Source organism: Cutaneotrichosporon oleaginosum (genome assembly GCF_008065305.1).
Source record: "Cutaneotrichosporon oleaginosum strain ATCC 20508 chromosome Unknown ATCC20508_contig05, whole genome shotgun sequence".
Classification (NCBI taxonomy): Eukaryota; Fungi; Basidiomycota; class Tremellomycetes; order Trichosporonales; family Trichosporonaceae; genus Cutaneotrichosporon; species Cutaneotrichosporon oleaginosum.
This window is the reverse complement of record NW_027072174.1, coordinates 1,393,886-1,416,931: the sequence shown is the minus strand read 5'-3', so window position 1 is coordinate 1,416,931 and position 23,046 is coordinate 1,393,886. Positions and strand designations below refer to the sequence as shown.

The 23,046-nt window shown below is 62.3% G+C and overlaps 9 protein-coding genes across 9 annotated transcripts; 2 read left to right on the top strand and 7 right to left on the bottom strand.

The window, feature by feature from the left end:
• Positions 1 to 915: 915 nt before the first annotated feature.
• On the top strand, positions 916 to 4,258 carry COLE_06096 (uncharacterized protein; the record flags this gene model as incomplete). The annotated part of the gene is made up of 3 exons (XM_018426125.2): positions 916 to 1,342; positions 1,399 to 3,457; positions 3,511 to 4,258. 3 exons carry the CDS (start codon positions 916 to 918, stop codon positions 4,256 to 4,258), a joined length of 3,234 nt encoding a protein of 1,077 aa, XP_018274906.1.
• Positions 4,259 to 4,372: 114 nt separating this feature from the next.
• Positions 4,373 to 6,365, bottom strand: COLE_06095 (uncharacterized protein; the record flags this gene model as incomplete). Its single annotated transcript, XM_018427077.2, has 3 exons — positions 4,373 to 4,589; positions 4,632 to 6,171; positions 6,230 to 6,365. 3 exons carry the CDS (start codon positions 6,363 to 6,365, stop codon positions 4,373 to 4,375), a joined length of 1,893 nt encoding a protein of 630 aa, XP_018274907.1.
• A 323-nt stretch (positions 6,366 to 6,688) lies between these two features.
• Positions 6,689 to 9,691, top strand: COLE_06094 (uncharacterized protein; the record flags this gene model as incomplete). Its single annotated transcript, XM_018424675.2, has 1 exon — positions 6,689 to 9,691. One exon carries the CDS (start codon positions 6,689 to 6,691, stop codon positions 9,689 to 9,691), a length of 3,003 nt encoding a protein of 1,000 aa, XP_018274908.1.
• A 1,514-nt stretch (positions 9,692 to 11,205) lies between these two features.
• COLE_06093 (uncharacterized protein) lies at positions 11,206 to 11,964 on the bottom strand (the record flags this gene model as incomplete). Its single annotated transcript, XM_018427218.2, has 1 exon — positions 11,206 to 11,964. One exon carries the CDS (start codon positions 11,962 to 11,964, stop codon positions 11,206 to 11,208), a length of 759 nt encoding a protein of 252 aa, XP_018274758.1.
• Positions 11,965 to 13,658: 1,694 nt separating this feature from the next.
• COLE_06092 (uncharacterized protein) lies at positions 13,659 to 13,922 on the bottom strand (the record flags this gene model as incomplete). Its single annotated transcript, XM_018427517.2, has 1 exon — positions 13,659 to 13,922. The coding sequence occupies one exon, from the start codon at positions 13,920 to 13,922 to the stop codon at positions 13,659 to 13,661; it is 264 nt and encodes an 87-aa protein (XP_018282559.1).
• A 68-nt stretch (positions 13,923 to 13,990) lies between these two features.
• On the bottom strand, positions 13,991 to 15,244 carry COLE_06091 (uncharacterized protein; the record flags this gene model as incomplete). Its single annotated transcript, XM_018427518.2, has 1 exon — positions 13,991 to 15,244. The coding sequence occupies one exon, from the start codon at positions 15,242 to 15,244 to the stop codon at positions 13,991 to 13,993; it is 1,254 nt and encodes a 417-aa protein (XP_018282558.2).
• Positions 15,245 to 16,612: 1,368 nt separating this feature from the next.
• On the bottom strand, positions 16,613 to 18,238 carry COLE_06090 (uncharacterized protein; the record flags this gene model as incomplete). Its single annotated transcript, XM_018420652.2, has 3 exons — positions 16,613 to 17,357; positions 17,391 to 17,994; positions 18,031 to 18,238. The coding sequence occupies 3 exons, from the start codon at positions 18,236 to 18,238 to the stop codon at positions 16,613 to 16,615; spliced, it is 1,557 nt and encodes a 518-aa protein (XP_018282557.2).
• Positions 18,239 to 20,328: 2,090 nt separating this feature from the next.
• COLE_06089 (uncharacterized protein) lies at positions 20,329 to 21,057 on the bottom strand (the record flags this gene model as incomplete). The annotated part of the gene is made up of 3 exons (XM_018425896.2): positions 20,329 to 20,715; positions 20,805 to 20,943; positions 20,975 to 21,057. The coding sequence occupies 3 exons, from the start codon at positions 21,055 to 21,057 to the stop codon at positions 20,329 to 20,331; spliced, it is 609 nt and encodes a 202-aa protein (XP_018282556.1).
• Positions 21,058 to 21,868: 811 nt separating this feature from the next.
• Positions 21,869 to 22,962, bottom strand: COLE_06088 (uncharacterized protein; the record flags this gene model as incomplete). Its single annotated transcript, XM_018421896.2, has 3 exons — positions 21,869 to 22,294; positions 22,329 to 22,401; positions 22,445 to 22,962. 3 exons carry the CDS (start codon positions 22,960 to 22,962, stop codon positions 21,869 to 21,871), a joined length of 1,017 nt encoding a protein of 338 aa, XP_018282555.1.
• Positions 22,963 to 23,046: the final 84 nt, after the last annotated feature.

Sequence of the window (23,046 nt, the reverse complement as noted above, 5' to 3'; positions counted from 1 at the left end):
CCCTGTCCCAGACGTCGCACGACAGCAGGACGTATACCCGCATACCCTACTCCCATTCAATCTCGCATTAATGTGCGCTGGCCGCTTGGGCAAGCGCGCCCCTTACGTAGTAGACTCATGCAATTTATGGTGTCAGGTTGTCGTCGCACAAGGTCAAATCTGATGGCACCCGTTCGCTATCAATCACTGGCCTGTGGCCCGTGGCCCGTGGCCCGTGGGCCGAGGACGAGGACACGGGTTGAGTCGGGATGTAGGGAGCGCGAGGTGAGTGGACGCCAGGTCGCGTGAAAAGCGCATGGTGGCGTTCAGTTCAGTTACGGTATGGGCTGATGGAGTGGCGATTGCGGCGATCAACGACGGAAGAGTGCGATGCATGGCCGAGTGCATCTTCAGTATGCTGGACGCCTAGAGTTGATGTGTTGAGAGCAGCACGAGCAGATGAGCAGCCACTGCAGCCTTATACTGTAGAAAGACTTGTAGAGTAGTAGCAGTTGCATCGTCGAGATCTAAGGGCCGGATAGTGAATGAACGGATGACGCAAGTCGGCACGACGGTTGGCCGCACGCATCACGGTCGTGTTCTTGATGCTGCTACACGGGCCATCCATCACTCCGCCCGTCTCCTCCATCTCCGTCTCCTCACTTCCCATCACATCACTCTCTACGTCTTTCGACACAAAACCCGTCTACCCGTCCCCGGGGGTCTCCCCGACTCTGTACACACTCCCCCACTCCGCCATCGCACCCCTCTCCCCTCCTCACCTCTCCTTCGCACCGTGCCCATAACCATCTCTCCTCGCTCTTTTCGTGGCCTCATCCTGCTCCCCCTCCCCCTCCCACTCCTCCTCCGCCCTCTAATCACCCACCTCCCATCTCCCATTACCCACCACCCACCACCCACTTCCAACCCCGCACCATGCCGCCCGCGCTAGAGCTCCTCTACGCCATCGCGCCGTGCGTGCTAGCCCTTCCCGTCCTTTCCCTCGCACTTCCAGCCGAACGAGCACCGATCGAGCTCCCGGGTATACGCGCTGTCACGGTCAAGACGGTCACGCCGCGACGGACATTCATCACGCTCACCCTTGCCGCCCTCGCAGCCACCTACGCCCTTGGCGGCGCGCTCATCGTCGCAGACCTCATTCTCAAGCACGAGCATCCGGCATGGTTCATCGGCGCCGCCGCAGGACACGCGCTCGGAGGGCTCGCCGTGTTCTCCCTAGCTGCCATCTTCGCGGAATGGCGAGGGCGGTGGGGAAGTCGTGCGCTGGTCCTGCTCGCGCTGCTGGGATTTGGGATGGACGTGGCCATTCTCGTGTTGCAGGTCATCCGCGAGATGCACACCGGTGAGTCCTCAGCCATGCTCATCGCACATTCCCACGGCGCGCCCCACTAATCCCAGGCGGTGACGAGCGGCTTTTCGCTATTCTGCGCCTACCTCTCACAGGGGTGCGCCTGCTCCTTCTTCCCCTTCTCCTCGTGCTGGTCCTCAACCCCGTCGTCCGCTTCCAGGCCGCGGACGAGAGCACTGGTCTCCTCACCGCAGAAGACGAGGCTCCGGCCCGCGCAGCCAACGGCTACGGCACGTTTGACAGCGACCAAGATGCGTCGACAACCAGAGAACCGTCCGTCGCGCCGGGCACGCCCCAGCCGCCCCAGAAGAAGACCATGTCGAAGAAGCTTGGCGAAAAGAAGGCCGAGGAGACGCAGGGTCTGAGTTGGAGCGCGTTCTGGTCGCGCATCTGGAAGCTGCGCGGCCACCTCTGGCCGTCGACCAGCTGGCGCCTCCAGCTGTACTGCTGGCTCTGCGTCGCGCTACTCGGTGTGGGCACACTTGTGTTTGCGTACACGCCGATCATGCTTGGCAAGTTCGTGGACGCGCTGTCCGACATTGAGAATGGACGCCGCACCGAGTCACCCTGGACGTGGTTTGCCGCGTGGATAGCGCTCAAGGCCGTGCAAGGTGGCGGCTTCGTCGGCTTCCTCCAACGTATGCTCTGGGTCCCTGTGCAGCAGTACGCGGACCGCGAGATGCAGATGCTCCTCTTCAACCACCTGCTCAATCTCTCGCTCAAGTTCCACACCAAGCGCAACACGGGCGAGGTCCTCAAGATCATCGACCGTGGGTCCGCCATTAATAACCTCCTTCAGACGATGCTCTTCTCGGCAGCGCCGACAATTATCAACATTGTCGTTGCCGTGTTCATCTTCCTCAAGTTGTTTGGCGGGTGGCTCGCTTTCGTGCTTGTCGTCGTTATGACGACGTACGTCGTCTTCTCCATCGTCTTCACAGGCTACCGCACCAAGCTGCGGCGAGAAATGATCGAGCGCGACGTCAAGACGCGTGGCATTGCCTCCGACGTCCTAATGAACTGGGAGAGTGTCAAGTACTTCACTGCTGAGGCGCGCGAGTCACGTCGCTTCCACGACTCGGTACAGTCGTACCAGCAGACCGAGTATAAAGTGCTTTTCAGCTTCAACGTCTTGAACCTCATCCAGTCTTTCATCATCACTATCGGCTTGCTCGCCGGCTCGCTCATCATCGCTGACCGCATCTACAAGGGCACTGCGAGTGTGGGCAACTTTGTCCAGTTCCTGCAATACCTGCAGCAACTGTATGCGCCTCTCGACCGCCTGGGCACACTATACCGCCAGCTCAACGCGAATGCAACCGACGCTGAAAAGCTCTTCAATCTCCTTGGCCAGGAGGTCGAGATCAAGGATGTGCCCGACGCCAAGCCCCTCGTCGTCACGGACGGCGTCATCGAGTTTGACAATGTGCGCTTCTCTTATGACGGGGAAGTACAGGCCCTCAAAGGCGTGTCGTTCCGCATCGGCAAGGGCGAGAGTATGGCCCTTGTGGGTGAATCAGGCTCCGGCAAGTCGACGATCCTGCGCCTGCTGTACCGCTTCTACGACATTGACTCGGGCTCCATCAAGATCGACGGGCAAGACATTTCAAAGGTCACGCAGAAGAGTCTGCGCCATGCCATTGGCATTGTGCCGCAAGACTCTGTGCTGTGGAACGACACGATCGGCGCCAACATTTCGTATGGCAAGGAGGAGGGCGCCGAGGACGAGGAGATTATGGCTGCCGCCAAGGCTGCCAAGCTCCACGACCGCATAATGACCTTCACGGAGGAGTACGACACGGTGGTCGGTGAGCGCGGGGTGCGTCTCTCCGGTGGTGAGAAGCAGCGTGTCTCTCTCGCCCGCATGTTCCTCAAGTCGCCTGCGATTTTGGTTCTTGATGAGGCGACGTCCGCCCTCGACACAGAAACGGAGCGCGAAATCCAGCGGTCTCTCGCGGAGCTTGCGGCCAACCGCAGCTCGCTGTCCATCGCCCATCGCCTATCCACCATTATCAACTCTGACCAGATTGTCGTCATGAAGAACGGCGCAGTCATCGAGCACGGCACGTACCACGAGCTAATTGAGAAGGGCGGGCAATTCGCGGCCATGTAAGTCGCGGTGGGCGACGAAGCAGTACCCCGGTGGCAGCGCTAACTCCCAGGTGGCGCAAGCAGATCTTTACCGAGAAGGAGATGCTTGCTGAGTCGGAGGCGCCCGCGTCCGCATCTCTCGTCACGGCCGCCAAGGCTGAGAGCGCTGGCGTGCTCGCCGCCGCGAGCGTGGACGACGACGGGACGCTGCACATCCGCAGGGCAAGTCCGCCGAGTACAGTCCAGGAGAGTGAGGAGAGCGCAGCGGAGGCGGACAACGAAGACGACGAGCTTGCATCGACGCCGCGCAGCCCTAGTGTCCCAGCCCCGTCAACATATGCGCAGGCGGTCGCTGAGCCCCCGTCCTCAGATGCCAAGGTGGTCCACTCACCACAGCCATCGCCCAAGCTGCAGCCTGCCTCCCCCCAACCGTCCCCCAAGCCCTCCCCGCAGCCCTCCCAATCCCCTCCCAAGCAGCCGTCGCCCAAGCCCGAGCGTGACGCGGCTACGCCCCGCGCGTTCCCCGGTGCAGGGGCTTCTACATCCTTCCCCGCCACGCCGCCCATCACCCGCTCCAGCTCGGGCGCGTCGGGAAGCATCCAGAACCCGAGCGAGAACGTCGCATCATCTGCCGCGCCGCCCGACCGCGGCGAGAAGCGGCGCAAGAGACTGAGCTCGATCAAGGGCTTCGTGCGACGCATGAGCGACCAGGGCAAGCCGGTGCTGAGCCGCTCGAACAGCGCGGCGGGGAGCAACCGCAGCGCCGACTCGGAGGGGGAAAGAAGCAAGCGCAGCTCGCAGGAGGACCGTAGGAAGTAGGAGAGCGCGTGGAGTTGCCTCAGTGAGGACGATCAGGCTGAATGTCAAATGTCAAGCCAGTTGTGTAGGATGCATTGCATTGCCATCGAGGGTATCCGAAGATCAAGCTACACACTACTTGTCCTTCTTGGTCTCAGCCTCGTCGCCCACCTCACCCTTCTCCTTGGCGGCCTGGATGGCCTTTGCATCGTCCTCGCCCAGCTGACCATACTCGTTGACGCGCGAGTAGTCGACGCGGTACTTCCAGCGTTGGAAGAGGAGGATGACGAAAACAACGTCGTCGCGGAAGCAAGCGAGGCGGTGGAGCCACGGCATCTTGACGCAAAACGCACTGGACTCAGCTCGGCGCCACACAGGCAGTGAATGGGCTCACAAGAAATCGTCCACGACCGTCGAGAGCGTCTTGTACACCATCGCCTTCATGGGGATGTGGGCGACGCTCTTGAGCTTGTAGTTGATGATGAGCTGGGGCACGAGCTGCACAAAGCCGAACATGTAGATGGCTTGCGCGAGGGTGCTGATGATGAACGAGTACCAGCTCCTGTGGGTGCTGTAGACGAGCGAGTATCCCGAGTATGCGAGAAGCACAGGAGCGGCAAAGTACGAGACGATGCGGAACGCGAGGGCGTCGTACTCCTGCGTCTTCTTCTCGTCCTCGGACAGCTCGTGCTTGTCCTCGAACGCGAGGCGGTATCCGATGATGTTGTTCGCGGGGCGGATACGCACGTTGGCGACCTTGGTGATCTTCCACGCCTCGATGAGGAGGCCGATGCCCTGCGTGAAGAGGATCATGAGCGATGTCTCCTCGGACGAGTCGTGGAGGTAGAGGAGGATGATGAGCTGGACGAAGACGTTGGTAAGGATGGTGCGGAGGGAGACGCCGACGAGGTCGTTGTCCTTGCCCTTCTTGCGCCAGTGCGCGACGTCGCTGGAAAACGCGAGGAATTCGAACAGCATGTGCAGCACCGTGACGAGCGCCGTCGTGATCAGCAGCACGGGGTTGGTCTCGACGAGCATGCGCTTGACTTCATCGAGCTCGGCGCCCGTGCCCTGCGCCTGCGCGCTCTGCTCAAAGCTTGCCGTGAGCGACGCAAAAATGTTGAACTTCATGTGGCTGATGGCGTGGTACGTCACGCGGAGAGGCAGCGTCGTAGTGCTCGCATTGATGGGCACGAGGTTCTCCTTTAGGAGCCAGAAATCGTTGGCGAAGACCACAGGGTAGTACTGCATCTCGGGGCCGGGCGCGAGGTGGTAGTTCTCGCGCACGGCAGGGGGCATGGCCGCAAAGTCGGCCGTGTTGTCGTCGTTGATGATCGTCAGCGTCAGGTTGCGACTCCAGTACGAGATGATGGGCGGGGGGCCCTCCTTCTTGATCCGCTCTGCCTCGGCCTCGGCCGCCTCGGCCTCGGTCTGGTTCGCGTGTTTCGATCCCAGGAGCGATACCTCCTTCCGCACCCGCTTCTTCGGCGCCCACCGCGTCATCTCCTTGCGGTGGTGCGCGACCGCGCCCTCCTCTCGGCCCACGGGGCTGCCGCCGTCCCGCACAAGCAGGATGTCCATCCACCAGCTACCGTTGGCCTGCACGCTGCTCGGCACGGGGAGGAGCAGGTCCTCCTCGCGCGTGTCCTTCCAGTTGCCGAGCGTGATGTTGTCCCATCGCACCAGCGGCGCCTCCCAGTCCACCGTTGCGGGGGAGAACTCGGCCGCCGTGTCCGCGTACAAGAGGAGCGAGAGCGTCGTGCCCAGCGCCCACGCCGGCTTGGCGACAAGCGACGCGGGCACTGCGGAGGCCTGGACAGGCATGGACGCGGCCGCGTCGCCACCCGCCCCGTCGGCGAGCTGGGGCGAGGCGGGCGCCGGTGCCGGCGTCGCAGGTGGTCCGACACCAAAGTACTGCATCCCGTACTTCATCGCTGGCGTCAGCGTCTGCACCTTCCCTCCGATGCCGCCAGCGGTCTCAGTTCCGCTCACCCATCTGGCACGCCATGAAAATCGCAAGCGAGCGCACGATCGTGTAGATCTTGTTCTCGCCCTGCTCCGGCTGGCCAGCTTGGCCTGCCTGGCCTTGCGCCGGCGCAGCTCCTCGAGGAGCGGCTTGAGCTGGCATGGTGTTTTGATGAATGGAGGGAGACGAACGTTCCTCTTTGTATTGCGTTTCCTGATGGCGCCGCGCGGCCGCAGCCATTGCTGATCGCCGGCCCGGGGTGGATCACGTGATGTCCCTGCGGTGCCTCGATCATCTCGGTGGAGGCCGAGGCCTGAGCGGTACTTTTCCGGCGCGCGTCATGCGCTCAGCTCGAGTTGGACAATCGCACCTCCTCCATCTCTTCCCATTTCGTCTCGACTCATGAGCCCGCGCTAGCGAGACTCTCGACACTCCGCTCCCTCTCGCTTCTCCCCCCGCTCCTTCACTTCCCCCTCCCCTCTCCCATGGCAGACCCAAAAGGCGGCGCGCTCCCAGCGGCCGCGCGCCGCGCCGCCTCCGCCTGGATCGCTGGGCTGAGCCGCACGACGCTCGCTGTCCTCCTCCTCATCATTCTCATGTTCATCCACCTCGTCGGCCTTGCGACATTTACCCACGGCTTCCTCTTGACGCGCCTGACGATTCCCGAGGTGTCTCCAATCTACAACTCCTCGCATCCCGCCCCAGTGCCTGCGACGCACTCCAAAGCCGTGGTGATTATCATCGACGCGCTCCGCACCGACTTCATTACTCCATTCCCACCTGATCCTCCCAGCCCGTTTCACCATGGCATCCTCTCCCTCCCGGCAGAGATGACGGCCGCCCACCCCGAGCGCAGCATGATCTTTGACTCGTTTAGTGACCCGCCTACCACCACCATGCAGCGGATCAAGGGTATCACCACCGGCTCTCTGCCTACCTTTATCGACGCCGGTGCAAACTTCGCTTCGACGGCGATTGAGGAGGACAGCCTCATCTCGCAGGCAGTGGCTGCCAACAAGTCGGTCGTCTTTATGGGCGACGACACCTGGCTCAACCTCTTCCCTGACAGCTTCAGCGCTGCATACCCCTACGACTCGTTCAACGTGGAGGACTTGCACACCGTGGACAACGGTGTGATTGAGCATCTCTTCCCCCATCTCGAGAAGGGTGGATGGGACGTGCTCATTGGACATTTTCTTGGTGTGGACCACGTAGGCCACCGCGTCGGACCAGACAGGGACACGATGCGCGACAAGCTCGCACAGATGGATGCAGTACTCCGTCGCGTTGTCGCCGAGCTCGACGACGACACGCTTCTTGTCGTCCTCGGCGACCACGGCATGAATCCCAAGGGTGATCACGGCGGCGACAGCCCTCTCGAGACATCCGCCGGTCTGTGGCTGTACTCGAAATCAACGCCAATCAACCACGCCTCCCACAGCGACTCCTACGCGGAGGAGGAGGGCCTGCGCCAGATCAACCAGATCGACCTCGTGCCCACACTCGCGCTCATGCTCGGCTTGCCGATCCCGTTCAACAATCTGGGCAACATTATCCCGGAGGTGTTTGTTGACGAGCCGGAAAACTTTGCCGCCGCCGCCCGCGCAGTCACAAAGCAGATCGAGCGGTACATTCACGCGTACGGCAACGCCGCGGTTCTTTCTACTTTCGCAGAGTGCCGACGGGAGTACGCCGAAGCGCACGCATCAGGCGTGCCCGTGCTCGCGGCCGACGCGGACATGAACACGAACACTCGCGTGCTCGAAGCCCTGCGTGAGCTCTGGGCACAGTTCAGCGTGGCACACATTGTCATGGGAGTGATTCTCCTAGCCCTCGGCGTCGCGGCCACCATCGCGCTCTACCTCGGCGTGAGGAACGGCGGGCCCAAGTGGGACCAGTACGTTCGCATGGCGCTCGACACAGCCGTCTCTGCTGGCGCGGGCGTCGGCTCCGTTGCCGGCACTGTCGCGGGTATTTATACTCGGGAGCCGATCCAGGGCCTGCAGGTCTTCTTCTCCGTCGCGGTCGGTACCGCAAGCGCCGTGCTCGCCGCGCCTCTCTTCGTCCGCGGGACGTGGAGTGCGTCGATCACGGGCACGCTGCAGCAGGCGATCGGCCCTATCATTCTTCTGTTGCACGCATTGTCGTTCGCGTCCAACTCGTTTGTGATGTGGGAGGACCGCATGGTCGTGTTCCTCCTTGTCTCCCTCGCCCTCTTCCACGTCCTGCGGGCCCTCACGGCGCCTCAAGCGTCTCTCCGCCTCCGAATCCTCGGCTTTGGCATCCTCTTCGCCTTCCTTGTGCGCACGCTCGGCCTCTCTACGGTATGCCGGGAGGAGCAGCAGCCATACTGCAGCGTGACGTTCTACGAGGCAAACGGGTCCCCGAAGTGGAGCGTGTACGGGCTCATCCCGTTTGTCTTCATGCTGCTCCCGCGCGTGGTCGCGATCGTCCTCGGCTGGTCCAAATCGTATGCTGGGCCGGCCCCCGTCTTCGTGGCCGTTATCTGGCGCGCCGTCGTCCTTCTCGGCGGCCTGTACTGGTGCCTGGAGTGGATGGAGACGTGGGACGGGCTGCAGGCCGAGCGCGTGCCGCTCGTCAAGAGCGTGAAGCTGTGGCTGGCGCGCTTCGCCATGTCCGCCGTCTTCGGCCTCATGCCCTACATCTGGGCGTCTTCCGGCCTGTGCCTCGACATCGAGCGGGAGAAGGACCAAACGGGCGAGCGCGAAGACGAAGTGACAGTGCTGGGATACGGCAACGCCTTCGGCTCGACATACTTCCTCTTCGTGCTTATGGGCTTTGCGCTCGTGCAGCTAGTCTCGACGCCGCTGGCCCAATTCGTGCTCGGCGGCGCGATCATTGCCGTCATCGCCCACCTCGAGCTCACGGACAGCCAGCGCGACGCGGTGCTCCTGCACTCGAGCTTCGTGCAGGACACCGCCGCGGGCGCGGGCGCGGGCGCGTTCGACGCGCCGCGCGACGCCATGGTCCGCCCGTCCTTCACGGACGCGGTGCCGCTCGCGCTGCTCGGCATCCTCGCCTTCTTCAGCACGGGACACCAAGCTGTGCTCGCGACGATCCAGTGGAAGTCGGCGTTCGTCGGCTTCGAGACCGTCACGTACCCGTGGTCGCCGCTCCTCGTGGTCCTGAACACATGGGGCCCGACGGCGCTCATGGCGCTCTGCGTGCCGCTGCTCGCGACGTGGAACGTCTCGCCCCGCCCCAACGCCTCGGTCCCCGTGCTCGCGCACACGCTGCAGATGGCGCTCGCGTTCAGCACCTACTTTGCAACGATTACGCTCGCGAGCGCCACAACGGCCGCATGGCTCCGCAGGCACCTTATGGTCTGGAAGGTGTTTGCGCCGCGCTTCATGCTCGCGGGCGTCACGCTCGTCGTCGTCGACCTCGCGCTCCTCGTGGCTGTCGGGTTCGGGCTGCGTATCACAAGCTGGAAGGTGTGGCGCACGTTCAAGAGCGTGAGCGTGTAGCAGACCCAAATATCGGCCGTTCGTCGCCACAACCATAGAAACACATAGGAATATGCATCATGTCTTGCTGACATGTCTGGAGAGCGCTCAGCAGGGACGGTCGACCAGATCCTTGGGTTGGCAGTGGCGCAAACATGTGAATGCAGCCCTCAGTTAGGGCAAGCGCCAGCGCTGTCGACCCCTGGCCCACTCTCCCATCCACCAGCATGACGCCGTCACGCTAACAAGTACTTCCGACCACTCGTGTTTTTACTAGAGCCCACCTGTACACGCCTATAGAAAATGTATAGGCACCAGCCTCTGGCGCACGCCAATCCCCTGGTGGCGTGCCTATTCCCACGCGCCCATCACGTCACGTCGATTCAGTTCACTTCCTCAACATCTTCATCACCTTCATCACTCTCAATTCAACATGAACACCTCGTACACGTCTATGGCGCTCGTGACGCCGTCGATCGCGAGCACGGCATCATATGAGGACGGCACCGAGTCTCCTGCATCGTCCTTGGTGGCGGCGCCGCCGCCGCCGTCGGGGGCGTCGAGGGCGTCGGTGGCGACTGATGATATCATAGCCGAGCCCAACGACGAGCTCGACTACACGTTCATCCTGCGCAACCTGCACTCTGAGCTCCTCTCTCATCCCTCGACGTCTCAGCTAGCTGCGGAGGTCTCAGAACTCGATCTACTCATTCCACCACCACTACCCAGATACGCCGTCCGCCCTCACATCACCATTTCAGACGACGACGACGACGACGCCGACGACAGCGACAATGACAACATCTGGCTATCTCGCGAGAGCCAGCCTACACCACCCACACGAACTGTCGATATCCCTCCCTGCACTGCTCCCTCTCTCGACGCTCTCTGCACGATATTCAGTCCTATAGCCCTCGCACAGGGCTTTTGGCTTGTTCGCGGCAACAGACTGAAGCTAGCCCCACCTCATGACGACGTCGCTGGCGCGCAAGGAGCTATCGTGGAGAAGCGATACCTGGACTGCGGGATGGCTCGCCGACGGCCCAAAGTTCAGGAGCCCTTCCGCAAACGCCGCTACGCTTCTAGGAAGACAAACTGCAAGTTCAAGATGATGATAGCTATCCTGCGCAACGGTACCGCCGTCTGGCCAGGCTGGACGCTAGATCAACGCGCCGCAGGGTGGCATCAGCACAACCACGGGCTTCTTGAGGCCTCGGAGATGGTCCAGGCGCGCCGCTACGACGCCGAGCAAGTTGCGGCCGCCGAAAGCATGCTGCAGGCTGGTCTGCCTGCACGACGTATCGTTCCACGCCTCAATCGTGACTTCCCCAACACTGTACGGCTATCCCGCAAAGATATCTACAATGCCGCTTACCGACTGCATACCCGAGCCCGCCTCGGTGGTACTGAGACCGAGGCCCTCCTGCGCAACCTGGACGCTACAGGCGAGCTATACCGCGGTACAAGAGACCCAGATACGAGCGTGTGAGAGCCCACCACTCATCCTAGCTGACTTGCAGGCTTACCTCGATTGTCTACACTACCCGAAGAGCCCGAGCTCTGCTGCTACGGTGGCCTACAGTGCTCCTCGTCGATTGCACGAACGGCACCAACAAGTACGATATGCCGCTCCTGCATATCGTAGGCGTGACTGCTTGCAACAACACGTTCACCGCTGGTATAGCGCTCCTCAAAGGAGAACGATACGCCCACCTGCGCAGAGCCCTCCAGGACTTCGTGGAGCTCGTGCAAGCGCCGCAGCCTGCGGTGTTCTTGACCGATCGCGATAGCCGCCTACGCCGAGCCTGCAAGACGGTGTGGCCCAGCGCGAAGAACGTCCTCTGCCTGTGGCACATCGAGCAGAATATCAAGGTAGCAGCGGCGCCACCTCTGCGGCGTATCTTCGGATCCCACAAGCTGAACGACACGTCGAGCGTGTTCCATACGCGGCCCGAATGGGAAGAGCACCTCGACAGCGTTCTACAGGGCTGGCGCATGATCGTGCGCTCGAGGAGCGAGGAGGAACTGGCAGAGCAGCGTGCTATCTGGGTGGAGACGTTCTCGCAGGGCCGATACGCCGACGAGGACGGCGCGACACTCCTCGGAGATGCTCTGCGCATCGGGGAAGCCGCGCTAGACGCCGACGCCGAGGAATTCGTCCATTTCCACGTAGATGGGCATCGCCATCTCGGACAGCGCAACAACAGCCGTCTCGAAGGGATGCACGGCGTCCTGAAGAAGCACCTCGGCGACTCGCCGTGGCGGCGCGATCTCCTGGCAACCATGGATCGCATACGTGACTTCTTCACCTCTCAATGGGCCAGCGTTACCCATACGATGCAGGCGGAGATGCGTACCCACGTTCAAGACGGTCGCAGTCTGTTCTCCAACGTCAGAAACGTCGTATCGCGTCGTGCGATGGAGCTCGTCTTCCCTCAGCTCGCGATCGCATTCAAGAGGAGCCTATGGGCCGCTGGCCAACGGGTAGATCGCAATGGCGAGCTGCTCGAGGAGCCTAGAGCGTGCACCGGCACCTTCCGCAAGGCCTACGATCTTCCATGCGCTCATGAGATCGAGAAGAGGCTCAGCGGGCTCGATGCGCGCCTCAGGAAGGCTGATTTTGGCCGAATGTGGCGCCTGGTATCCCTCGATAGCCTCAACACCCTCGTACGAGACGTCGAAGGCAAATACTTTGCGCATACACCCACGGGGATCGTCAACTACGTCGTTGACGTGCTGTCCAGCGACGAGGAAGCGTTGAGCGACGAGGAAGCCAGCTCCGCAGTCATTCGGACCGAGATTATCGATACGACGTTGCCCGAGGATGAGGAAACGCAGAGGACTTTGAACCCGCTAGTCCGACCGCCGAGAGGCGCAGTCCGAAGCCGAGGGCGAGGCCGTGGCGGCTCTACCGCGTATGCCCGCTTCAATGGGCCCCGAGCGCCGAGCGGACGAGGCCTGATAGCCTCGGAGATCGTGGTGGGACCGACGAGGGAGCAACATCGGCGGTGTCGCTACTGCTTCAGACGGCACGACGTCGGCTTTGACTGTCCTGCATCGCAGATGTCTCGAGAAGCGCCAACTGACGAAAGACCGACGCCGAGACCGACGCCGAGACCGCGCCAACGGAGCGCGCGGCACCGAGGGCCTCAGGTCGACGAGGACGACTGGCCGAGCGACGTGAGCGACTCATATCTAACAGGAACCGTCCCGAACGGTTTTTGCGGCTTTTGCGGGAAGCACGGGGAACGCCTGCACTCTGGAATGCCGTGCAAGAAGCTACCACGTTGGCGCGAGCAACGCGAGCGAGAAATCGCGGCAGAAGAGGATGACGCCGACGCCGCATCGCCGACGCCGACACCGACTGCGCCCCCTGCGCCCCCAGCAGTCCGTTCTACCTCTACATCAACTGCAACGACGTTTACGCTGGCAGACACCTTCAGGATGACTTCAGACGCAGCTCGTCAACAGGTCATGGAGCATAACCCCCGATTCTTTGGTACGGCGCCGCTGCCGCCGCAGCCGCCGCTGCCGCCGCCGATTGATCTGAACACTTCCTCGGCGTCTAGAACGTTCTATACGCAGTCTACGCAAGCATCAGACTTCTTTGCGAGCCAAATGTATCACTACCCACGGTATGGGACGTATGGCGCCTTGTAGACGTCATTCTGAAATCAATATCTATCCTGTATCGACATCTACATGCATGTATCTGATATCTACTGATAGCCACAGGCTGTGGCTACAGTGTCTGAAGGGCTCCATGCATGTTCCGTCGTCGGCGTCGTGGAAATGGGCGTTCAAGCCACCATAGACGGCGCGGCGTCTCCTTGCATTAGGCTCGTATGTATCACGAATAGGCGTCTGAATAGGAAAGCGTGCCTACTATACTAGGCGTGTACAGGTGGGCTCTAGTAAAAACACGAGTGGTCGGAAGTACTAGTTCGCTCGTCGCACGATGGCTGGCATGCTACAATACAATCGGCCCTCAGCCCTCGGAATCGGCCACGATGCAGCATTGACCGCCTGCCATTCGCTCGTCGGCGCCGTCACCTGCCAAGCACGGACGACCCCATACCGCCAGCCACCGTGCACCCTCAGCCACTGACACAATCCGCGGCGCCCCCCCTCCCTGCAGCATGCAAGCGTAAAAATACATGCGCAAGCGCTCTATATGGGCCGGGGTGGGGGGGCTAGCGGCGGATGGAATCGTAGCTGGAGTCAGCGGTGTGCGGAGGTGGAGAGCCGACATCCGACAGCCGAGGTAGATGGCAAGCTCCTTGGCACGGGATCGGGCGCCATTCACCAGCTCGCTTGGACTCACTTGGGGGGGATCTCCTGCATCTCGTCGCTGGGCTCGCTGAGCATGTCCGTGTGCTGATACACGCTCTGGCGTCCATCGCTTGGCGCCGAGCGGGGCGGCGAGGCCGGGTACTGGTGCTGCTGCTGCGAGTATGCGTCCTCGTAGTGGCTGAGGCGAGACCCGCCCGCAGATGAAGACATGCCCGTCTGCTGGGGCGAGAGCGCGCCCGTCGCCTCGCGATGCTTGGCGGCCGCGACCGGGCTCAACGCACCAGCTGCTGCGCCGCCGACAGCGGCCGCGCCGTAGCCACTGTAGTTGTTGCCGCCGTACATGTAGTCGCGCGCGTCGGGCATGTTCATGCCTTGCATTTGCATCGTGTCGCCTGGCTGCATCTGCCCAAAGGACTGGTTGTGCTGGTACGGGTCATACTCGTATCCGTGCGCCGACGAGGGCTCGTACGGGAACGGCTCGATCGTCGTGTGCTCGCCGGGCATACCGACGCTCGGGGACGTCGGGGCAATGTCGAGAGGATCAGCCTGGGAGTGGCGCGTTGAGTGGTGCGGGTCAAACATTTTCTCGTCGAATGCCACCTCTCGGTTCTTCTTTCTCCGGTAGAGGAAGAGAGCAACAAGGCCTGCAATGACGAGTGCGCCGCCGACGCCGCCGACGACACCACCAACAATCGCCGGGGTGTTGTTCTTGTGCGGTGCGACAGCAACGGCCGAGGTCTGCGCCAAGCCTCGCGAGTCGGTGACAGTCACATACTTGTACGACGTGCCGCCTTGCTCCTCGATGACTTGTGTGCTAGTCTGTTGCGTGCGTGTTTCACTCGTCGTTGGCTGCCACTGCTCGGAGGTACTGGAGGAAGTCTGGGGGTTCTGTTGTGTTGTGGTGTCAGGTGGTGCCTGCGACGTAGTGGGTGGCTGCTCTGAGGTGGTGGGAGTGTTGGGGGGCTGCTCTGAGGTCGATGGCGTCTCGGGAGGCTGCTGGGATGGGGTGGGAGTCTCGGGGGGCTGTTGGGACGTCGGGGGTGTGCTGGGAGGGGGCGCGCTGCTGCCACCACCACCACCACCGCCGGGGTTGGAGCTGGGTGGCGGGTTGGACGGGGTGGGCGTCGTGGGTGGCTGCACCGGTGTCGAGGCGGGAGGGGCGGCTGAAGAGGTCAGCTGCTGCGAGCTGGATGGAGACGGGGGGCTGGATGGCTGGGGGCTGGAGGACTCTGTGAGCCCCGGTGGGGGGTTCGAAGAAGGCTCTGGAGGGAGATTCGACATGGAGTGTCGACGTCGACTCTGCAACAACGCAAAAGAGAATGAGATGCGACGACTCGGAACAAAGAGGAAGTGTGTGAATGCGAGAGAGGAGACAGACTGCAGCCTTGGTCTCACGATGCACGCTGGTCACCAGCGGCCACTAGGTGGCAAGTCACCAGCCGTCGTGAAGGTTGGCCGGGTCCTGTTCGCGAGCGCTCCACAGTCCCGATCACGCTGCGCAGCACCTCCCCGCGCGCGCCGCGCGGCGCCGAGTAGGTAATGTCACTCGCAACTCTCGAGCTCTTCAGATCACGCGAAGCAGTCCCCCATCCTGCACTAGTGCGTGCCGGAGCCCCTATTCTCGTCGCCTCGGACTCGTCTCATCCTGCCTGGGCGTTGTGTGCTGTTACACGGTGTGACTGCGCCCGCCCCCAGCGCTGCGAGTGCGAGTGCGAGTGCGAGTGTGCGTGTGCGTGCGCGGGTACGTGGTGCGCCCCGACATCGACGAGAAGGACTCACCAGAAGACATTGTGTAGATGGAGGAGAGAGAGAGATGGAGAGAGAGAATGAAAGTCCAGAGGTCTCAGAGGTCTCTGAATGTCTCGCAGCACCGCGCATCCCCCAAGCACGCATCCAGGGCAGGGATCGACCCTCTTCCCTGTTTCAAGGGACTGTCGTGAGGTAATCTCCTCTCTCTGCCCTGCGACTCCCCTCGCAGAGCTCTCCTGCGTCTCTCTCACTTTCTCATGCTCTCGACGCTCGACGAGAGAGCGTTCGCTCTCGTTCTGTTGCAGCTTTGCAGAGTTCATTGTATTAATTAGGTTACGCGATCGTTCGGCGCGATGAGGAGAGACCGGATCACGGCTTCGGCTCGGCTCGGACTCGGAAGGAGCGGCCGGCATTCCACCCGCGTCCCGGATCTGCAGGCCAGCAGTCACCACGCACGGACGATATCCCATGATGGCGACAAGAGACGAGATGCAGGTGGTCGTGGTCGTGGGTATTGAGTGGGCTACGCTACGAGCTGTGAGCTACGAGCTGTGAGCTACGAGCTGTGAGCTACGAGCTGTGAGCGACGAGCTGGGAGAAAGAAAGTGGTCGTTGAAAAATTGTGTGGGAGGGGGACACGTGGGCGATATACTCGTCCATCACATGCACGCACATGTCCATGTCTGTGCCCAAGACGGCCGGTGAACCCTACAGCGCAGCAATGCATACTAAGTGGTACAGTGGTTATGCTAATGGTGCCAATGCGGTTGCGTTGTCTCTGCGGTCTGCGATGCGTGGCAGGCCATCCGTCCGCGTGTCGCCGTCGACATGTCGCTCACTCTCTCCTCTCCGCTCTCCGTGCCCGCTCCATGCTCGCCTTCCCCATCTCGCTCGCTCGCACTAATAAGGCAGCGCGTCATTGTTCCGCGGCCGCTTATCCGGCCGCCCAAACGCATCGTCGCCCGCCCGCTTCGGGGGCCGCGGCCCGCCAAAGCTCGGCCCGTGGCTCGGACGCACGCCGCCAGCAAGTCTCAATCCGCCAGGCGCGCCGAAGCCTCCTCCGCCAGGCCCTCCTCCTCCGCCAGGTCCTCCTGGCCCGCCGAACCCTCCGGGTCCTCCTGGTCCGCCGAAGCCCTGCCCTCCCGGCCCTCCGGGTCCTCCAGGTCCTCCAGGACCACCGAACGCGCCCCCCGGCCCACCGTGCCCACCGTAGCCGCCGCGCCCTGCGCCGGGGCCCGGGGCCGGGCCACCGCCGCGGCGGTTGCCGCCGAGCGCGAACGGGGGGGCCGGCGCGAACCGGCCTCCGGGGTACGCCGGCGCGCTCGGCAGCGTGCTGGGCAGCGGCGGGCGGTATGGCTGTGGGCGCATCCGTCCTTGCGGGTGGTGCGCTGGCGGCGGTGGCCGCGGCTGGCTCCAAGCTGGTGCGCGCGCGGGCGGCTGCGGTTGCGGCTGCGGCTGCGCGGGCATGTTGCGGTCGCGCGAGGTCATTTCGTGGCTCGACTCGACGACGGGGATGCTCCCCAGCTTCGCGGGGAGCGGGTTGACGGTGAACCACGGGTGTTCGAGGGCCGCCGCGGCGCTCGGGCGCCGCGCCGGGTCTAGTTGGAGGAGCTGGCACATGAGGTCGGCGCCGACACGGTCCATCCTGCTGTCAGCGTGAGGGGACGCGGAAACTCACTGCCACTGGCGCGCGTAGTGCAGTAGCGAGGGACCTTGGGGCGCCTTGTCCCATGCGTGCCCCGGCAGCTCGGCGTGCCCCGGAAGCTTGTCCCATCCGGGCCAAGAAGATTGGGAGGGCGGACCGGTCCGCCAGAAAATCCGGTTCGGCTGGTCCTGTTCAGAGTGCCCCGCGAAAATCGGCTCGCGGTGGTACATCTCCCCCAGGATGCAGCCCATGCTCCACATGTCCACGGCTGTGCCATACTTCGTGTCGCCGAGCAGCAGCTCGGGCGCGCGGTACCACCGCGTCACGACCATGTTGGTGTACTCGTGTGGCGAGTGTTTGGGCATCGCCTCCACACCCCATGTGCGCGCCAGACCAAAGTCGGCAATCATGGCGTGGCCCTCTTTCGACACGAGAATGTTGGCCGTTTTCAGGTCGCGGTGGACAATGTTGTTAACGTGGATGTGGTGCAGCCCCTCGAGAATCTGCTTAAAAATCAACTTGGCGGTAGAGTGCGACATGCGAAAGTCCTTGTTCAGAAGGAGGCCGCAGAGGTCGTGGTCGACGAAGGGAAACACCATGAATATTTCGCCGCGCTGGCTGCGGTCCGAGGGTATTTCTGGCCTGTCAGCTAGCATTCCACTCCGCTACTCACTCCGATGGACAACCATGTCAAGAAGAGGGACGATGTTAGGGTGCTTTGGCAGCGTCTTCAGGATCTTGATTTCGCGCACAGTCGTCATCGACACACCGTCGCGATAATTGTGCTCGATGAGCTTCTTGAGCGCAACAGTCTTCTTGCTCGCCAACTCTACCGCCTTGGTGACTACACCGAACGTGCCCTCGCCAAGCTTGAGGCCCATGTCATATGCAGCCAACGTCGTCGTGCCCTTGAAGAAGCGGTTGTACTTGTCCTTCTCCTCCTGCGCCGTGGGAAAACGGAACAGCTTTGGACCGCCACTGTTCTTGTCTTTGCCTACTGGCGTCGCGACGCGCGTTGGCGGCTCAATGAGGTTACGGTTGGGGGCAAAGTTGCCACTGGGATGCGCGCGGTGGTGGCTCCTGGGCGGACTGGGCGGGACGTCGCTCGGCGGGACTGGCGGGGCGTACTTCGGAGGTGGCGGGGGAGGGGCATCCGAGGGGGGCGGCGGGGGCGGCGCGCCTGGGCTCGGCGGAGGAGGGGCATCCTCAGGGGGAGGGGGAGGTGGGGGCGGCACACTTGGGCTCCTGGCGGGGCTCGGCGGGCGTACTTCTCCTTCTTCGGTGTCGCCAATCTCACCCTCTTCAACCTCGACCTCTGGCTTGGGCTTCGGCTTGCGCGGAGACGCAGCGCGCCGCGGAGAGCGTCTACTTTCCTGCAGCGGCTTCTGCTCGCGACGGGGAGAGCGATCGCGAACGGGAGAACGCTCGCGGATTGGGGAGCGGATCGCTGAGTGGCTACGGGCCGCCTCGCGGATGGGCGAGCGATCGCGCAGTGGAGAGCGGATCGCCGAGCGGCCACGGCCACGGCCACGGACGGGCGATCGGTCACGGGCAAGAGGGCGGTCGGGGAGTGGGGAGCGCTGACGAACAAGCGCAGGCTCGTGTGGGGGAGAGCGCTTGGATGGTGAGCGCAATTTGTAGCTCGGCGACGCCGGTCTGTGGCTCGGCGGCTCGCGGCGGTTGTACCGCTCATCAGGGCGGCGATCGTCGCGGCGGTGCCAGTCGTTGTAGCGGCGGCTGTCCTCCCGCTGACGCTGGTCGCGCTCGTACCCGCGGTGGTCGCGGTCCAAATCGCGTTCGAAGCGATCACGGTCGCGCGGCGGCAGAGGGCTGCGGCTCCGTCTGCGGTACGGGCTGCGTTGCCGCGGCTCGTACTCGTGCAGAGGCCGAGACTCAAAGCGGTCCGGGGAGCGCCGGCGCTCCGGTGGACGCTGGTCGGGCGCGCGGTCGTATGATCTATCATACCGGTCATAGTTGGAGGGACGATCGTAAGGGGTGCGCTCGTGATGGCGAGCGGGCTCGGGGGGCGGGGGCGGACGGCTAGGCGGAGGTCTGCGCTCTGGCTGCGCGCTGCGGTCGGGCTGAGCGCCGTTTGCGGATAGAGCGGCTGAACCCCGAATGCTCAGCCCCCTCTCTGTCCTCTCGGGGTGAAAGCTGCTCAGCGAGGGTAGGTCACGCGGCTCGCTCCTCGGCGCAGGACCAGGTGCTGTCATGCGGGCGAGCAATCCTGCTGGCGGTGGCGCTACTGGCGGAGCGGCTGTCCCGGGCTTTGGAGGTAGCGCATGGGTAGGCGGTGGAGGGAGGGTTGTCTGTTTTGTTGGGCTACGCTTTGTGGGCGAGACAGAGGCCCGAGATGGACCGGGGCGGTCGAGAGGGTCTGACCACTCGGGCATCGTGGGGCTCTAGAGTTAAGCGTCGCTCTCAGCAAGGTGTGTCGCAATTGGAGGGAGGAGGGGGGAGAGTATGAGTACAGAAGGAGAAGAGGAGCTCCCAGTTGCTGTTTATATGCAGTGGCGAGAGAAAAGCTGAGAGCGAGACGATGAAGGGGATAGTGTTGTTTATGCGACGGAGCGATTCAATGTCGAGGCTCTCAGAGCTCAGTGCCGACTGTGAGAGACGGGCTCTGATCATGAGCGGGAGTATATTCGCTTCACAATTCCATCTTAATCAAGCAAATCGTTCGCTCCCAATTCCCAAATAGCTTTTGTTGTAATGCTGGCGAATATGCACAATAGCACGCAAGAGGACGGACATGGCTCGCTTCCATTGTTGCAGTTGTTCAAACATCTTTCATCACCTCGTCGTACCGCCGTAATCCTGCACGCATTCTTTCATCACTGATCACTGATGCACAAACTCTCACAGGCCTCCGGCCTCCTTCAATCCCTTTTGTTTCTCCGTCAGCCGCCACCCATCTCCGTTTCTCCTAATCTCCTGTCGATCTCCTTCTGATATCTTGATTGTGCACCCACTAAAACACCACACGAAGCAGGGGGTTCAGGCCCTCGCACTTGGCCAGCTCACGCGGAAACATCTTACTGGCGCCGCGCACCGCCTCGGCGATCTCCTCATCATTCATCCCGCGGAGGCGAAGACGGCGGCGGATGCGGTAACGGCGGCGTCCCTCGCGCTTTGCCCACATGCGAAGCTCCTGCGCAAGCGCTGCAGCTGTAGGGTGCACCAGGTGGGCGAGGCAGCCCCAGGGGGTGGATGTGAGAGTGGCACGCTCGGTGAAGTAATCACAAATGTTGACGTGCGCGCGAGTGTTGAGGAGCTTGCGGGCCTGGGTCTTGGTCGTCGGCAGCGAGGGGAGGTCGGGATGGAGCTCGGGGTTGTCGGGGTCCTGAACGAGGCCGAACTGAGGTGAGTGAGAAAGGGCAATGGGAGGAGGCAAGAGGGAGGGGGCAAGATCACCGACATGGTTGCTAATGAGAACGAAGGACTAACCTCGAGGCAGAGCGCCTGCCAAAGCGCGAGCAGTCCGCCGATGGAGGCCGCCGTCTCGTCGCTTTCACTAGTGCAATCGCTGGTGTCGTCGCCCCTACTGCCACCACCTCCCGCACCACCAGCTCGTCCGGCAAGATAACTGCCGTCAGCACTGGTTTCAAGGAACGTACGCAGCAACGGCGTCTCTGCTATTGTCGCTGAGAGTCAGACTGTTGATGGCAGCCGCGACCTGATCAACCTGAGAAGTGGACATGGTGATGTTAAGGGATGGCAATGGAAGAGCTGATGAGAATAAGTAAAGCTGAAGAGTGTAGAGAAGAGGCAAGAGGTGACACTGTCACGTATTTATCCGCAGCTAATAAAGGAAGATGCCGCCCGTCTGTGATCTGTGACTTGTGGCACATGATGTCCCCCGTGTGTATCTCGCACCTCGCAAGCTAAGGGAGAGATGCGCGAGGGGCACAGGTGATGGATGCGCAGACCAGCTGGGATGCGAGAGGAGGTTTGGTAGAGGTCCATACGGCTGAGCAGTGGACTTGACGGCCACCATTAGACGTGTACAGACAGTGCAAATCCAAGAGTGCGAGTCGAGCAACGCGCGATGGCGAGGAGAGTTGCTTCTGGTGAGCAGTGCAGAGAGTTTTACGCTCGCCGCGCGACCTATGCACCCAGTCACAACGTGCACCGAGGCCGCGGACAGAGCGTAATCCACCATCTGGCGCTGGCACATTCGCGCCCGGGCCACGGATCCCTGTGCGGGGTGTCGCTCTCGTGCTACGCTCCGCGGGTCCAAGGGGGAATTCCATCCCAGCGGGCAGTGAGCCATGCGGTGCCGCAGCAGGCAGTCACGTATGTATGTCACCAGTGACAGTCTGAATGACGAGGTGACGGCGGGTTGTCGGCATATCGTGATAACATAAACAAATTCACAATGAAGATTGTACAACATCTACCAGCAATTCAGCAAGGCCACAGGGCAATTGGGCAAATTGTACAAATGTGTCGTGCCGAGGCTTAGATCGTCGCACCGTTGCTGCACTCCTCCTCCCCTTTGCACCGCATCACTACCCGCGACTCTCTCGGCGACGGCGGAAGCCAAAGTCCTTGAGCAGCGGCTGGAGCCACTCGCGCTTGACGTCGCCGAGCCTCGCATACTTGCCCTCGCGACGCAGAGCGCGCTGCAGAGCACTCGCACTCGAATACACCAAGTCGGCATACTTGCCCACCGAGTCCTCGTGGCGGCGGGTGCGGTCGTTGCGCGCCTCGAGATACTCGATAATGTTGACGTGTCCGCGTGCGCGTAGCAGGCGGTCCGCGGCTTTGATAGACGTCGGAAGAGGCGGGAGCGCGGGCATGGGGGTAGTGGAGCGCGACGCCGTGGGGGTCACATCATCGTCGCTGTCCGAGTAGCTGCCGCGTGTAACTTGGCTTTTTCTTGAAGAGGAGGACCGTGCCGGGGTTTCCGTGTCCTCTAGTTCGACGAGACCCAACTGTTGTCAGAGGCACAGGACAGCGAAGACTGACCTCGATGCACAGCGCCTGGTACAGACGCAGCTTGTTTGACACGTCACTGGTGAACTCTGGGTCGTTGAGGAAGCTGTCATGAGGTCCAATCTGGGTGGCTGTGCAAGCATACGTACCTGTCGATCGATTCACGAGCATCCGACGCGCTCACGATGCTCTGCCCGTGTGTCGGGACAGTAGTATGACTACGACGGCGGGTTCGCGCGCTGTCGTCGTCGAATCTGTCGCTGTCGCTGTCATCGTCTTCGTAGTGTGACGTTGCGCGGGAGCTTGCGCCCCCCAAACTAGAGGCGTTGGCGACAATGGAACTCGGGGCACGGCGGGAAAACGAGTGCAGCCCGCCCTCACCGCTCTCACTGAGGGCAAGGGCCGCAAGACTAGACTCGAGCGAGAGCACGCCGCTTGAGACCGGCGCCGTGCTTGAGTTGACCGAGAGTATGCCGCTGGACACGGGCGACACGCTCGATATCGATAGTATGCCACTGGACACCGTAGGCTCGCTGCGCCCAACCGAGAGCACGCCACTCGACGCCGAGAGGGCCGGCATGAGGATGAATTCAAAGTCCTCGCTGTCTGCGAGGCTTGCAGGGGATGCGCCGCCATTCGACCGCTCGGAGTCTGAGTATGTGCGCATAGTGCGGAATAGTTGTGCGGGGTGCGGAGAAGAGGAGGGAGTAGTTGGGCGTCAGCTCCCTTCCGCTTCTGAGCGTATGGAAGC